We start from the raw sequence: 17,929 nt of genomic DNA on the forward strand, positions 1-17,929 counted from the left end.
AAGGCAGACCCATTAGGGTGATAGCAGACTTCTCAAATGAAATTTTTCAAGCCAAAAGAGAATGGTCATCTACCTTTAACTGATTTAAACAAAACAATTTTTAGCCCACACTTCCATATCCTGCTTAATTAAGATTCAAAATTGATGGAGAAGTCAAATCTTTTACTGATATGCGAACATTAAGTAAATCTGCCACAACATGACCAGCTATACAGGAAATACATAGACCTATTCTCCACACTGACTATCAAAATGGACCACTAGCAAAATAATCACACTGAAAATAAAGGATAAAACCTACCTTCTACAGTGACTCAAAGGTCAAAACTAAGCAACAGACTCACAATATAAGATGAATAGATTTCCACCACATTTATCAATTCTCTCAATAAATATTAATGGTTTGAATTCCCCACTGAAAAGGCACAGGCTGGCCATTTAATTAAAAAAGCATAAGCTGTCCATATGATATCTCTAGGAAACACACCTAGCCTTGGAAGAAGAAACAAGACTCAAGGTGAAGGAATGGAAAACAATATTACAAGCAAATGGAAATCAGATGAAAGGAGGGGGCGCAATCTTATTTTCAGATACAAGTGGATTTAAAGCAACTAAATTCAAATAAAAGCTAGTTTTTGAGCATTAATTATAGCATCAAATGATGACTAACCCTCATATACATTAAAGGATTCATCATTACTTAGGACTAGGAAGGCATCATAATGTTACTAGGATTTTTACCAAATCCTCATAGGGACTTTCAGATTTCAGTATCTTTTGGGGGAGTGTGATAGTTAATTTTAGAAGTCAGCTTAATTGAGTTAAGCAACACCCAAAACCACGGTAAAGTAAAATTGGGGGTGTGTCTGTGAGCGTGTTTGTTTCCAGAGGACGTTAATATGTGAGTCTGAGAGGACCAGCTGGGAAAAGGTCTACCCTAAATATGGGCAGGCACCATCCGATTAGTCGGGGGCCAAGAGAGAACAGAAAAGGAGACTGTGTGTGTCTATCTCCTAGAACCAAGATACACTTTCTCCACTGTTGGTGAACAGTTTCCTGTTCTTTGTACTCCAGGACTCACACTACTATCCCTTCACCCTCTATTCTTGCTCTTTTGTGTTCATAAGCCTTCAGCCTCGGTCTGAGAGTTACACCATCAGTGTCCTTGTTTGTGAGGCCTTTGAACTTGGAATGACCCCCACCCCCCGCTACCATGCTAATGCTCAAAAACTAGCTCTTATTCCTTCACTTACAGAAGAATTAGGTTGTCTACATACACAGAACTTACCATAATTAGAGCCCATATAAGCCAAAACTAAGTGTCAGATACGGCTCTAGTCACCAATAAATTATCTATCTCATTAGAGAAAAAATATGTCCAGTCATAAAACATCAAAGGAAACATGACTAAATGGAAATGAAAAGTGTAAATAGTAAATTCTGTAGGAGCTTATGGGATAAATCCATCACTGTAATTACACATATAACTCCATATTACTCCTGTGATTATAGGAGATATTCTTGAAGAAAAGGACTTTGGTCAAGCTTTTTAATGGAAAGTATTTAAATAGATATATAGGTTGAAATTTTCAATAGAACAAAAGAATGAGTAAGTGCCATTTAGGAGTTGTTCAGAGAGGAAAGTTTACAATGATCAGGAGAAAACTAAGGCAGGGAAGTTAGCTTTGGAGCATATTTTAGGGATTTGTATGGCAAAATACAAAGCTTGAATTTCATCCATAAGGTGATGGAGAGTGAATAACTTTTTAGGAAAGGAAAACAAATGCTGCAAATGTTATTTTTGGAAATTTAATCTGGAATCACAGTACAGAATGGATTAGAGGCAAAAGTCAGATCTAAGCAATCAAGTATACCAGCAATCAAAACAAAGATAGCGAAGGTTTGAATCATAATTATATGGATGGAAAGCAGAAGAAAGAAATACTGGGAAAAACACAGGTATTATGATAGACTTTGATTTTCTCTTGAAACACTCTTAAATTTCAAAAAGAAAGAAAGAAAATGTTTATCAGCAAATTCAAGACAGCGGATCAAACTTTTAACAGGAAAATGATATCAAGTATTCAACAGAAGAAAACTCTAGATCAGCGACTCCAGGAGGGCCCAGAGAATGACGTGCAGCCAAATAGAAATTAATAAATCTATGTTCAGGCACTGCAGGCACAAAGAAAAATACACCTCATTTTTTCACTGCATTCTCAGAGCAATGAAAGACATAGAGGAGTCAGTATCATTAAAATTCCATGAGATATACACTAAAGTAATAGTATAAATTGTGTACTGTGGGTAGACTTCTTCTAAAGATAAAGAGATGAGATTTAGTTATAGTTTTGAATGTTGAGTCATGGTTTAAAATAGAAAAATAAAAGGAATTAGAAGACAAAAATGTGGTTGTAAAATGGCAGGGGAGTGGAGAAAAGTATTGTGTGACTAGTGTGAGATTTGTAAGAAGTCATCAACTATATTAGTGACTAGAAAGGAAAGAGATAGATTATGAAGGGCTTGATGTAATGCTGGGGCATTCAGAATTTGTCTTGCCACAGTGCTGAGGTGGTAGTTTGACTGCCTCTTTCCTGATTTGGATACCGTTCATTTCTCCCTCTTGCCCGATTGCTCTAACTAGAACTTTCGGCACAATCCTCAATAGAAGTGATGCCAATGAGCATTCTTGCCTTGTTCCACTTCTTGGCGGGTATGTTTTCACCTTTTCCTCATTCAGTATGGTTTTAAGCTTATGAAATCATTATTTCTAGCAATGCAAGCACATCAAGATATGACTCTTTTCTTAAGTACCCACAGGTCCACCCGCATCCTTATAATGGCCTAGGGGTTCAGTTATGAAAACATCAGAAACATAAAAAGACTAAAGGAAAATGAGGAGTAGGTTAGGTCTAGGCAGCACAGTTCAGATTTGATGATGGTTGTTTTGACCAGTAAGATAATTCAAACAGCTGTACATTAATAACTATAACACAAGAAAGAAGATTGTTGGTATCATAAGAAATAAATCGTCGTGGTAATCCAGCAGTAGAGGACAAGATTTCTTGCTAGAGAAACTGCAGATGTGGTTTTGTTTCTGTGGTTTCGTTTTAGGTTTTTAATGGAGGAACTTTTTTTCGTTCTTTTTTATTAGACACATTTTGAAGTGAAACTTACTGATGAACTGAATTTTAGTGTGCATGGGATCATATTGAGATATTTTTAGATAAAAACCAACAGCTTGTGAAAAGGGCCATCATTAGTTAAGGATAAGACATTATTTGGAAATTAGTAAGCATTTCTGTTATGTGAAATATTGGAGGTAAAGGGGAAGAGTGGAAGTGAAGTTGAAAAGATAACTTAGGACTAGAACATTGAAGTCTTGGAATGAAAGACTAAGAAATTCAGATGTTAATGAATAGAAAGAGGATTCATTATCAGCATAGTTTTTAGCAATTGCAGTCATCCTTGTAATAAGCCCTCATGTTCCTGGTTTAGTGTTCTTCATTTACTGAAGACACTTTTCTATTAATATCTGTATGCATCAATTATCCTCCCAATATCTTGTCCTCTAAGTTTTTTCAACCTACTTTCTTTCCAGGAAATTGTACTGCACCCAACCTTAGCCTGCCATTACCGATGTTCCCACCTTCATCAGATTCTCAATTTCACCCTTTTATTACAGGCTCCTTTTTCCCAAATTATTTTGTTTACTATTTTCTATGTAAAAAGATTCTTCAGATCCCCCATCCTTTCATTAATCCATTATTTCATGTCCTTCACAACCTCTGTCTTCCCTCTCTGACTCAGACTGCATAGTCATTTATTATGAACGTTCTCTTCTGCGCCCTCAACTTCCTATCCCATTAATCTCTTGGTTATGTTAGAGTCACACTGATGAATTTCTAATCCCAAATCTAGCTTTTGTCTTTTTCATTTCATGATTATATCTATGAACCTGATTGTAGACCAAAAAAAACAACAAAAAAACACATAACTTTGAACTCAGGCTTTGCCTTAAATTTATATTCTTATTAATTTTTCCAGTTTAAATACAACATATTACCTGTAACTGTGTAGTATATGTACCTTACCTCCTATCACAAATATTGAATTGTTCTTCACAGTTCTGTGTCCTGAATCTCATGCTCCCTTACCTAGTTCAAGAAGTTAGCCTTTGCAATTATTCCATCTCTCTCTTGCAAACAGTATCATACTGAATCATTCTCCTTAGCAAACATAATAGAGTATGAGTTATCCTAAAAGTATTCCTTTATTGATTTTACAGTCCCTTCTAGTTCCCATCTTATTTTCTCTGCTCTCCTTGATAGCATGACTTCTTCCAAGAAGTTGTCCAAACTCTATCTCAAATTTCTCTCCCACTTTTCTTATACTTAATCCTATGAAGCTTTGATAGCCAACAGTCTTGCAAAGGTCAGCAAGATTCTTCATCTTGCCAAAGCTAATGGGCTAAACGAAAGAAAATGGACATTAAAGTAATGACAATCAGAATGAAAGTAAAAGAATGGATGAAGATGATGTAAAAGGGACCAAATTAACAGAACTTGATAACTGACTGATGATGGAGAATTGGAGATACTTCATCAGCTTATTCATTCACAAAATGTTTCATTAGCATATGACCAATATCCCAATAATTTAAAACAAAACAAAATGGAGATTTTTATGATTCCAGATTTTAAAATTAGCTTAAATTTTCTCATTGATATATATAAAAATAAAATATTCTCAGCTCCCATGTCACCTATCACACATCTTCCATGTAATTAATAACAAATTAGTTCATTGTTTTCGTCATCAAATATTTTTGAGCATTGACTTTGTACCAGGCCCTATTTAAGGATGCAAAGAAAACAAAACGATGTGTTTCCTGTTCTGGCCAAATTTAGAGATTAAAAGAGAAAATAGATATTGAACAAAAGAATAGAAATGTGATGAGATCAAATAATTGATTATGATTGTTATTAGTTTTACAAAAACAGAACAAAAATTAATTGCAGGAGCTCTATGTGTGTGCATATATGAAGTTGGAAAATTAAGTTCAAGAAACGTCCTCAAAAGGGTGTTAAATATCTCATTGCTGAATATTACTATATTCCCTTGGGAGCTATGTACCAATGCCTGTGCCTCGACAACCCTATAGAATAATTTTGAAACTCTTTTTCTGTAATGACCATCAGAGCTGTCATCATATAATTACATTCATGAACTTAACCTCGTGGAAGGTGAACATGGTGATATTTAGCAATAAGACAGGTATTTTTTCTAGGATTAGTTCATGAACTTAATTGTCAGTTCTGCGTGTGTGTGTGTGTGTGTGTGTGTGTGTGTGTGTGTGTGTGTACAGAGAGACAGACAGACAAAGATTAACCTTGTGGGAGAGAGAAAATAGATAAAGGATAAGAAAAGACTATTCTGAGAAATTAATATTTGAAGTAGAAGCTAATTTTCAAAAAGAAAAATGGATAGACTAAATTCTATTTTGCAAACAACAGAAACTTTTCCTGAGGCAAAACACAGATTAGTGGGAGAAATTGGCTTTCGTATTAATATAGCCCCAGGTGTAACTTCCTTGACATGCATTTAATAGCTTAGTGATGTGGAGGGAGTTACTTAACCTCTGCAGTATCAGTTTTCTCTTATGGAAAGGTGTGGATAATCGTGAATACCTCACTGTGCTTTGTGAGATTTAGATGACAGTTCGCTTACACACACTTCACAAAGCACCAGGCTTATAGCAGGTGTTCGCTCACTGTTTGTTCCCTCCCTCTTAACATCTAGTTTAATGCACATAAACCCTGTGGTGAAGCAGTGATAATTGGCACTCCCCACTAAAAACACTCCCCCTTTAAAACGTATCATGCATAGAGGCTTTGAAATCAGTATGAGTTTGCACAATAAAATATATGCTGAATTGTTTGCAGAGCAATTCAAGGGGTGGTGTGTTGAGTATCTCAAATGGGAGTGGTAGCAGCAGGAATCCTGGCATTCTCTATAACAAGACTGCAATAAGAAGACAATCTGTACAGATTAAGGCATAAAAATAAACTTTTAACAATAGTTTAAAACAATTCATTTGTCACATTTCCTCTCAGAGTTCTGCAGCCAATTGTCAATCAACTGAGCTGGCAAAATTAATTCCCCCGAATCTGTTAAGTTCCTCAACTTCTGGGTGATTACTGGGTGTTTACTGGTAGACAGCCACGGGCAAGAAACTACTCTGGAGGGAACAATACTTCTGAAGAATAATACCAAAAATTTAGAAATATAAAAGCCATGTGGGCGAGTATTCTCAGTAGTTGCAAGAAACAGAAGTTCACTCAAGTGAGCCCAAGTAAGAGACTTATATTTTCAGGAAAGACATGACATGATAAGGGAAAGAAGTTGTTAGGAAAGTCCAAGGTTAGAGTCAGTAATATGACATGATTTTATGTGAACTGATACTAGAAAGTACCTAAGTCCAAATAGTTGTAGTCCAAATAGCTCCAGGAATTTCAGCAACAAGAACAGTTGAAGGCTATTCTTTTTATTTCTTCAATAATGTGAATAAGTATTATATGTATATGATTTTTCTGCTGTAGTCTTATCTTCCACATTGCACATCCCCCACCTTCCAGATGTGTGTAAAACAGCTCTCTCATCACCTAGATATGCCTTGAGTCACCTTGATGATATATTTGTCTCACTGTATCATTTCAGTCTTTTTTTTAAAGGACTGTAAATATGGCAACTTATGTTTAATGTGTCTAATGCATTGAAAAAAATTCACCATATTCCTGCGGTAATTGTCTTTCTATTTTTAATGAAAAAAATATATTCTGGTAGGCATAAATGTTTGAATGAATTATGTAGAAATCAGAGTTTCTGGTTAAGTCACAATTTAAAAGACTCAGCTCTAATTAAGGTGAATTTATATTATTATTTGGAGATCTTCAAAGCATTTAATTGTTGAATTGAACCTTAATACAATTTATGACAAGTAAGATCTCAAACTCATCCTAGAAAAAGTGCTACATACCTTACTGCTGAATATCACCACTGTTGTCATCAGAAGGGCCAAGGGATTGCTTCAAAGGTGATCACAGTGACGTATGTCAATGAGGTATGTAGCACTTTTTCTAGGATGAGTTCATGAGCTTAATTGACCACATAAGTCTTTTGGAATCAATATATTAATTTCATTTCAAGTGAATATAATCATTCTCCACTTATCGTTTGGTCAATGTGAAGGTTTAAAGAAGGGTCTTTAGCTGTTGAAATGAGGATTGTAGCTTATTAGATTCATATTTCACATAGGTCTTGGCAACGATTGGTAATAGTCAAATACCAACATTTTTTTCAGGTACAAACTTTTCTTATTCTTTTTAATATTCTAAAGCCTCCAGTCCTTACACATGTGAGAAGACAGACATACAGCTCACAAAGTAAAAACTTCACACCACAAAAAAATCAACCATTAGAGTTTTAAATAATGGAATTCATGTAAAACACTTGTATTTTTAGTTATGTGAGCATATTTATAAAACATTTCTTTTACAGAGTACAAGCATCTCGACTTCTCCAAAAACAAAAATCTTTTCAACACACTTTTCATTTAAAGACAATGTTCAACGCTTTTAATCAAATATTCAAAGTTTGCTTTCACTAGCATTATGTTTTAATGCTAGAGAAGCTTATATGTTTGGAAAAAAATATATCCTCTAGTTTCTTTCTTTTGGTCTTATATTTATAAAATCTTTTTTTAAGTTACCGATACACATGGAAGGAACCCTCGGATGATGGTGGAGAGAGATGAGTGCATATCCCTAAATCACAGTGGCAAGAACAGGAGCAGGAAATAAGTCTTAAAATTTAATAATCAGAAGAAAGTATTCACAGTGTGAGGCAGCTCCTTGGTCAATTTACACCTAATGCTTGGGAAGGGAAATTAAATTAAATGTCCCTGGAGTAAAATGGTTTTTATTCTTCTGGGTAGATGCCTAGTAATGACATTGCAGGATCAAATGGAAGGTTCACTTTTAGTTCTGTGAAAATTCTCCATACTTCTTTCCATAAAAAGTTTGCAGGCTCACAGTGTAGACGTGTTCCCTTCTTTCCATGTCCAGACCAGCATCTGCAGATTTGGGACTTTGTGATGTGGATTAATCTCACTGGATTTAGGTGATACCTCAGGGTGTTTTTTTTGTTTGTTTGTTTGTTTGCAGTTTTTGGCTAGGGCTGGGTTTGAACACGCCACCTCCAGCATATGGGGCGGGTGCCCTACTCCTTTGAGCCACAGGCGCTGCCCTCTCAGCAGGGTGTTTTGATTTGCATTCCTCTGATGATTAGGGACAATGAGCACTTTTTTCATGTTTTTTTTTTTTTTTTGGAGACAGTGTCTCACTTTGTCACCCTCAGTAGAATGCTGTGGTGTCACAGCTCACAGCAACCTCACACTCTTGGACTCAAGCGATTCTCTTGCCTCAGCCTCCTGTGTAGGTAGGCCTACAGGTGCCCGCCACAATGCCCGGCTATTTTTACAGATGGGATCTTGTGCTTGCTTGGGCTGGTCTTGAACCTGTGAGCTCAGGCAATCCACCCATCTCTGCCTCCCAAGTGCTGGGATTACAGGCGTGAGCCACCATGGCCCTTCATCCGTTTGTTTTTTGAAGCTCTTTGAGTGCCTCTTTCCGTTCCTTAAACTCTGCTATATTTTTCTTCTGTCCAGATCTTGGCAACTTTGTCTTTAATTTCACTAATTTCTTGAGACAATTTTTGTATTCTTTTTTGTTTTTCTTTTTCCATTTTCTCCTCAATTCCATCCATATTCCGAATCTCATTTCTGACATTCCACCAATTTCTCTATGGATGGTGTTTTCTGCTGTATCTCCCTTGTAATCTCCTGGTGGAGTTGCTCAGATTTTTCATGTTGCCGAGAGTGTTCTGCTGGTTCCTCCGTATGCGTATTTTCAGTGTATTTTCATATTAACTGTAGTTGTTTAGCTAAATTGTTAGATTGTTCCTCATAGTTTTTGAGAGATAATCTAATTGGGGACTATTGAATAGTACCCCAGAGTCTTTTTTGATAGCTAAAACCAGTTCCAGAGGCACCAGGACATGTGTCTTACCACACCTCACTTTGGATCATGGAAATGAGTTAGAGTATCCGTCTGTGGCCCCCCACACACAGCCATCTGAAGCTCCCTTCACAGCCACAGCTTGAGATTCTCTGAGGGTGGACCTTGCCTTCTCCAGGTTGGATGGGGTACCCCCAGGGCAGACCACAAGGTGCTCCTGGGCAGGGGTGACTGTCAGTTAGCATGCTTGTGCTGCCTTTGTTCTAGTATCTGACCGCCCTCTGTCCAGTTTGAAGGAATTTTCCCAAGTCCCTGCTATGGAAGATAAACATGCTGTGGCTCCTGTCTCCCCCACAACTGGGGGTGAGGAATCCTTGGGTCACCCAACTGCTCCCACAGAACTTTCTGCCTCTCCATAGCACAAATGCCCCTTACACAAACAAATTCAAAGCACCAGGGTTTTTCACTGAAATCCTGGCTACAATTAACTAGAGAAACTGTGATTCTCACCTCGGCTGGGAGAGGAGAACCAGGGCCTGCTGTCAGATCCCCAGACCTTCCAAGGGAAGGGTCACATGAGGCTGACTAAGGCCGGTCTCTCTCCAACTTGGCAGGAAATTGTTCCTCCTAACAGAAGGGTCTCCCGGTAAGGACCCTGCCTCGTCAAATCAGTGCAGCCAAGCCACGGTCCCCTCTCTCAGTGGGGGCGACAGGGGACAGAACACACTCAGTTCACTGGACATGCGATGCGGAGGAGCTCCGAGACCCGACCAGAGGAGGCCACGACCGCCTCCCTTTCCCCACAGCCCATGAAGAACCCTTGTGGTTGTGGTGAGGAGAAAGTGCCCTCTATAAATCCTTGGTTCCCCAGTGTGTCCTGTCAGAATTTCTTCATGTTTCTGGTGCCTGTGTTTGGAGCAGACCCTTCAGACTGCCTGGGCTGGCACTGTAATTACAGGAGTGCTGGGAGCCTGGCCTCTGCAGGGGGCAGTCGGTCAAGTGACCAAAGGGGGAGGGGATGGGCTGTGGGCACCTGGCAGCAGAGACAACATTTGTTCACTTGTCTGTCATGCAGGATGGGGGCACAGGGGTTGGGAATTCCTGGGTGTAGGAATACTGGGATAACCCTAGCCAGGGAGGCAGAATCTACATGGGAAGGCAGTGGCCTTCAACTCACACAGTTTGAAAAGACGGAAAAAGTATTTCCTCAAAAAAATGTTGAGAAAACAGCTGCTATTCTTGGAAGACAAGAGAAATATGTCAAATATAGTTGGAAAATATGTTAAAGGCAAAAATGTAAATACACATTATTTGGACATAAGAAAAAGATCTGTCAAAACTTTTTGACCTCTGAGCTCAGCCAAATTCTAAAGGTTTACTTGACATGAGTCTCTGATCCTAGAAATGTGTGTCATTGTTGGTATCTTATAGAATTGTCATTACAGGTAAATAACAACTGCTATTGTATATGCAGTGACCAACCCGCTAATGGAGGCGGTGAGTGGAGCAGCTATGATGGGACCACCAGCACGTGCAGGTTGAACATAATTTGCCCTAATGTTGGGCACTGAGGAATCACCCTGGCAGGATGATTTCTTAGGCATGTCAGTCTACTGCACTCTGATTCTAAGAATGACAAGTAACATGGGAAAAGTCAGAGTAAGAACAGTCCAACTTTGAATTTCCTTAATATGCATAAAATTAACTCAGAGAATTTATTAAAATATAGAGTTCATAGCCCTGCCTTCAAAAAGTCTTCATCATTAGGCTTACAGGTGGACCCTGTAGCCTAAATTTTAATAAGGTTTTCAGATTTGTCCGACGTCCCTGGCTCTCTGTTCTAAAATATGCTTGGAGAAACACTTCTCTAAATTACGTTCCACTTAGGGAAAAGCACCCTCGCTCTTTGTAAGTAATTAGAATAAATAAGAAAATCAACAACCATGGAAATATAGAAGGAGAGTAATGTGCTCTCAGCTGGGAGCCTTCTGTTTATTAGGAATTAGGGTAATTTGGGGTCATCTTCTAATGGCACATCATTCTACAGTAGGGCAAGCAAGTAAGCCAGGAGAGACAGGTGTGGGGAAGGAAGGAAGGATACATTTCAGTGTCTCTTGAGCAATGTTCAGAACATTCGGCTCCATACCAGGGGCGATCCAGAGATCAAAGAGCTCCTTCCACTGAAAAGACATGCCCAATATTTTGATCTTCAGCTCTGTGTCCTATGAGACGGCTTCCTGTTCCTTTTAGTATCAAACTTTCCCCAACAAAAGAAATTACAAGCTAAGCTACAAACTATTTGAGATATTAAAAATTGCAGCTCTATAACCAGGGCAGGTAGACAATGATTAATGTAGTATGTGTGATATGCCTGGCCTATTATACACTGTGATTGAAGTTCCTTGACAGAGGGATGTCAAGAAAATAGCTCTGGACATAAAAGGTCAAAAAATCCCTATTTTTGCTCCATTTCTACCAATAGATTTCTATAAGATTATAAGCCAGTTACTTGACCTCTTTGATGCTTAGTTCTCTCATCTTTAAAAGATGGAAGGTAAATCATATAAGCTAAGGTCAACTTTAGCTGTAATATAATTATCCCATGAAATATAAAGCAAAACCTAACCACTAAATGTGACCAATTGTTATATCACCATTCTCATAGTAATTTTTAAAAAAGCAATAATTTATTATAGTACAGCTCAAATTAGGTAATATAGTTTTAGGCCTCTTATTCAAACCATTTTATTTTATTTTTAATATATAGTTGGAGTACTGACAACCTCTTGGGCCCTGGAATGAGGTTTAACAATGTCTTTGGCCACAATGGGAATCATTTGAGGAACATCAGAAGTCTCTATTTAAGTCACTTCCCAAATACCACCAAAGTGCCTATCCATTGAGTCATTCTTAAAGATCACAGAAATAAAAGAAAGGCTTCTCTGCAATTTACAAACGTTATCTAAGTGAAAAAAGAGATATGTGTCTGAAAAAAGATGTATGTGTCTGTTTCCCATTAGTCAATAGTACCAGTAATTCTTTGGTATTATAAGGAGACAGATTTAGGTTTTAAAGGGCATGAAATTTTGTATAAATATGGGACCTTCTTTAATAAAAAGAACACAAAAGTATTAACATAAAAGCTGATTGTTGAAAGAACTATTTATTTAGAGTGGCAAAACAGATATCAGGCCCCTTTTTCATAAAACCTCTTTGAACAATTCACTAGAATTAATTATATAGAAATATTTTGAAATGTGACTTCCAAATCTACAATACTCAGTTACTGCCAGCACTCACAGGGACCCAAGCATGTAAAGGCCTTCATTTTAATAAATATCAAGTCCAAGTTTTACTGAGTCACCAAACTAATGGGCAGAAAAGGACAACACTACAGAATCCATCCTAAGAAGGGTGGGAAGATCAGAAAATAACTTCGGTGTCTGCTTCATGGGTGGACTCACAGGTGGGCCCTGAGCGGGACGCGTGGGAGTCTTGATATGGAGCTTGGGAGTCTTGATATGGAGCTTACAGGTAAAAGATCACCAGAGGTAAAATTCACATCATGCAGATGAGTTGATAGGTATTACAAGCAGGCCAAATCCTGCTATTCAAGTAGCCAGGAGAGGTAAAGGCGAATAAAGAACGCCAAAGAAATTATAGAAAGGAAGTTGGAAAGTACAGGGGAGAAACAAGGGACATATCTAAAGAGCAGCAAAGGAGAAGAACATGATGGCCAAACAGAGAAGCCGTGCTTCAGCGTCTGTGTGGGGCAACTTGATAGCGCTAACCACTGAATTCTCTCGCTGTGTATCAGGCGTGGGTGTGCAGCAAACTTGAGGAAGCAATCTAGACTTAACCCATTAAACCAGGATATTATCCCCCCATTTGCAAATTAGAAAAATAAAACCTGGAGATTGCTGACTTGTCAGAGTCCAGGCATTAGCAGAGGCAGGTCTGGAACTCAGAGCTCTGTGATGAAAAAATCAGTAACATTTTCTCTACTTTGCAAAAAAATGTAGTACAAGAAACAAAGATAATCTTCTTGTCGTAAGAGAACTTAAACACTTACCATCTATTCTTGTCCACAGTCTTCCTTCAAGTCTTATTTCAAATGCCCCCAAATAAATAAATAAATAAGATAAAGAAATAAAACAAGAAGCACATAAAAGATTTTCTTGGCCAAAGGTAACCCTTTCTCTCTTTCTATGTCTAGTGTATCTTACACCATTTATCTTACCTGTCTGGGTTTCTTCCCCTCTCCTCTCATTCTATGCACATACACTGAGGAATTAACACACAGAGTCACATATGCCCATAAATAGAGACCCCCAAACACCTGCACATTCTCCTCAGAGAAGCATCTGTGCTAGATCATAGCTGTTTTCTGTGTGATGTCTATACATAACGTGGCTTCTAAATATTATTTTGGGGAGAAAATGAGCTCAAGGCTATGTGATGACACTAGCACCAGAATCCAACATGCCTCACCTAGCTCACTGTTTTATGATGGACAAAAGCCCTGTTCAATCTCTGCCTTCAGCTGCCCCATCTGTCGTCTGTATGGAACTCATCCTGAGCTCCATTCTCCTATTTGTACTATGTATGTGGTCAACACTTTAGTCTAAATATCTGGTACATATGGAAAACTCAGTGGTCCTGAATTGAAAGTCCTCAGATTTCTTACTGTGGCTGTGTTCTTTTTTTTAATTGGCATCCACTAAACTCTCAAGCTGAGAACCATAGTGTTATTATGGATTCTGTCCACACTATTATTCCTATACCTCATTGTGTGACAAGTTTGACCATTTAATTCTTTCTTTTGTTTTCTATCTAGCACACCTTCTCTGTTTTTACTGCCACAGTTAAAGTTCAGGCCTTTACTATGTCTACACTGTATTACTGAAGTCATGTAATTGATACACCTGTCTCTGCTCCAATTCCAATATATACATCTCAGTATAACGTCTCTCTCCTATTCAAAATCACAATGGCTCCAAATTCCTTACATATTAATGTCTGAATGTCTTACTCTGATAATCAAAGTCTTCTTTTTTTGAGACAAAGTCTCACTATGTCACCCTCGGCAGAGTGCTGAGGCGTCACAGCTCACAGCAACCTCAAACTCTTGGGTTTAAGTGATCCTCTTGCCTCAGCCTCCCACATAGCTGGGACTATAGGTGCCCACCACAATGCGCGGCTATTTTTGTTGTTGTTGTCACTGTTATTTAGCAGGCCCCAGCCGGGTTTGAACCCACCAGCCCCAGTGTATGTGGCCAGCGCCCTAACCACTGAGCAAAGGGCGCCAAGCCTCCGTCTACATTTCCCCGTTTACCCAGTTCTACCTCCCTTCAATACCAACATGCCAGAAAAACTGATATTCTTACTCCTGGTTGTTTCTCATACCTATATCTTTGTTCCTATAGATCCATTTACTTTCTCTCTTATCTTTTCCCCATTTATCCAAACCCTAACTATTCTTACAATCTCCTCAAATGTACATAATAGGTAAGAAATAACCTCATTTGTGTCACTTCTCCCTCCCAATCTTGCATTACAGTCATTTGATGTGTAGAATTCCTCCCATACTCGAGATGCAGTGTGTTGCTTCTTCTTTAAGAAAGCATGAACCCTATGTACTCAATTTTGATATGAGGACAATTAATGACAATTAAGGTCACAGTGGGGGTGGGGCAGGGGAGAGTAGAGAGAGATAAAGGGAGGGAGAGGTGGGGGAAAGGAAGAGCAGAGAGAGGGAAGGGGGGGGCCTTGGTGTGTGCCACACCTTTTGGGGGCAAGACACGATCCCAAGAGGGACTTTGCCTAACAAATGCAATCAGTGTAACCTGGTCTATTGTACCCTCATGAATCCCCAACAATAAAAAGAAAAAAAGAATATACTTGTTGAGTGCCTGAGAAATACCTCATTAATCTTTATAACTCTAACAATGCTTAGTAAAATGCCTAGCACATTATAGGTATTAATTAAATATGTAACTTAATAGATGCATATTCATTTATCTGGCAATGATAAAGGACATTTTGTTACCATTTTTGTTGAAAAATACCAATGTACTGTTTCCCGTGGGAAATGTTTATAGTTATTTATTTATTTTTGGAGACTAATCAGTAACTGAACTACTACTATTGGCTAACACTTTCAATAATTACTACTTTAAGTGATACTGGACATGCGTACAATCCAAGTACCTAAGGGAGGAATAAGAAGGCATCATAATGATTGAGCCTAAGCGTACTTCTTATTTTAATGTGTCGAAAACTTTCGCAGTCATCAAACAGACATTAACAACCCAACCACAACAGTTTTCAATGTAACATCTCCAGGACTGGAAAAAAAATATGTGATGTTCATTCTATGCTTAACTATTATTCTTTATTTCCAAGGTGTGATGGGAGAATATGAGCCGAAAATTGAGGTCCATTTTCCTTTCACGGTTACAGCTGCTAAGGGAACAACTGTTAAAATGGAGTGCTTTGCACTTGGCAAGTAAGTACATATTCTTCCATAATTGGACATGATTATTTATTAAAATGTGACATATCTTATTTTTGGATCATTGATTTTTTTTTTTTCCAGGTTCCATTTGCCCAGAAGCTCCATGGGAGCCAGTCATTTTTTAAAAAAGAAAGGCAAATGGGAATTGACAAAGTTACCAACTATAATTATCTTTCTAGTCATTCTATGCACAGTAATGTATATAGTTTTGGTATTTTACCATAGAGGAAACTTACCTAAATGAAAAAAATTCCATCTCTTTGTCTCAAAATTTGAATGTAACCTTAAATTTCCTTCAGCAATGATATAAATTAAAAAAGGATAAAAAGATTAGATCTTATCTGCTCCTCATATGTAAAATATACATTTTGATAAGAAATAATAATACGACAGATGGCAATCATAAAGATAATAGCTACAGTAGGTTGATTGATTATTTCAGTATCTTCTGAAATAAAAATAATACACTAGCACCACCTGTCAACATGTAGAACAGGTAATTGTTCCCTGAATCAGGGAGGTAATTTATATCATACACTAATGCCTGCTACACTTAATGACTATTTCTGAGGGTTTACATCTCATGATACACAGTCACTTGTTGATGATTTTTACAATATGGATATTGGGATCAGAGGTAAGAGTGAAATTCTGATTACATTTGATTAGAGTATTATGATTTATTTTAAATTGAGTGTTGATATTTTGGGGTTTTTTTTTAGGATGATGAGACCTCAGGGTCCTTTCTAGATTCTATAATTGTAATTTGCATAAATGCATCTCTATCCCAGTTACTAATCATTTAACTTCAGTTACAGTGAATTAACTCCCACAGCATAATGATAAAATACTTGGGGACAAAATATGCTATATAAATGTGCTTATTAAAGCAGGCTTAGCCTGTGAGCAAGGAAAATATTAGTAAACATGAAAAATTCAGCTAGCAAATGTAGGTTTAGGGGATGTACATACCCTGTTTCCCCGAAAATAAGACAGTGTCTTATTTTAAGGTGTGCTCCCAAAGATGCACTAGGTCTTATTTTCAGGGGACGTCTTATCTTTCCTGTAAGTAGATCTTATTTTTGGAGGATGCCTTATTTTCAGGGAAACAGGGTAGTAAATCCTGTGTTTTAATTTCAAGACTGATTGAAATAACATGTATGTGCAATTCATACTTTAAGTAACATTGCAGTAGACTAAAAAAGAAAAATAAATTGTTATGTGGCCCATCTTTTAAGCAAAAAATACTCACAAGTAGAAATATATTTCCAAACTTAAAATATATCTAGGATATATTAGGTCAGCTATCTGAGGAAGTCTTCCAAACCCATATATGTTATTTAAGGGCATAGGATTTAAATAATACTTATAAATCGTGGAGGTATTTTTTGTTTGTTTGTTACCATTTTCCTTGTGTGGTATCATGTATGCCTGAAAATGTTCCAAGTAAGAAGCTCAATTCTGACAAATGCAAAAAATAATGCATTCTGGCTTGATGACAAAGGTTTTTAGTACATCCTGCAGTTAAATAATTCCTAAATATCAAAATTTGTACTGAAGCCACAAAAAAAGGGAGGTCATATGGTAAAACAAATTAGAAAACCTTATTTATAGGGGAAAAAACAATATAAACATTTCCCCAGGCAAGCTTATTTAATAAGTTAGATGTGGTTGCTTTTGGAAGCCTTGAAATATGCTTAGTAAATTGATGCTTAAAGTCCCTTTTATTCTGGGTAATATCCAATGGTCAAATCTTCTGTGCGCTTTTAATACCTTATTTTCTTCAGCTTTCCTACACTTTCTTTGCTGTCCTACTCCCCAAAGTAAATAAATAAAAGAGAGTGGAAACAGGACATACCACCTCAAAGTCTCCCTTGATCATTTTGTATCCTTTGTATGAAATGTCACAACTATCAGTAAAAGGAAACATGTCGTAAAGGTATCTACCTCTACCTGAAGACAGACCTGCCAGCCTTGTGAAACAAGATCAAAGAAGTAACATCTTGACGTTGTGTTACTTCCTTTACAGCGTGTTATCATGGGGTGTAGATCGTCATGAATCCCAACATGATCACAGCAAGTGCAAATTAATGCCTGAGCATCTGCTTAATTCTCACAGCTCACCTGAGCTTCTCCCCACCCTGATGACACGCGGGGCTCTGGTGGGCCTTCGCCTACTTTACAAACATCTGTGGCATCTGTCCCTAGATCTCAGTCATCAATGAGGCCTATTTCCCATTCAGGCCCTCTGTTCTCGTCAGTGTGTCCTCACCAGAATCTCTTAACCAAATGTTCTTCTTGAGAGTATTATAAGCAAATTCTGGAATGGAGCATG

General features: G+C 37.7%; 1 protein-coding gene across 1 annotated transcript in view; it reads left to right on the forward strand.

The window, feature by feature from the left end:
• CNTN5 (contactin 5) overlaps positions 1-17,929 on the forward strand; it is a 1,447,249-nt gene that overhangs the window by 1,055,361 nt on the left and 373,959 nt on the right. Inside the window, exon 9 of the mRNA XM_053561942.1 lies at positions 15,483-15,585. Within this exon, the coding sequence (XP_053417917.1) occupies positions 15,483-15,585 (103 nt within the window). The remainder of the gene's footprint in view (positions 1-15,482; positions 15,586-17,929) is intronic.

The sequence above is a fragment of the Nycticebus coucang genome, chromosome 14 (assembly GCF_027406575.1).
Source record: "Nycticebus coucang isolate mNycCou1 chromosome 14, mNycCou1.pri, whole genome shotgun sequence".
In the NCBI taxonomy this organism is placed as follows: Eukaryota; Metazoa; Chordata; class Mammalia; order Primates; family Lorisidae; genus Nycticebus; species Nycticebus coucang.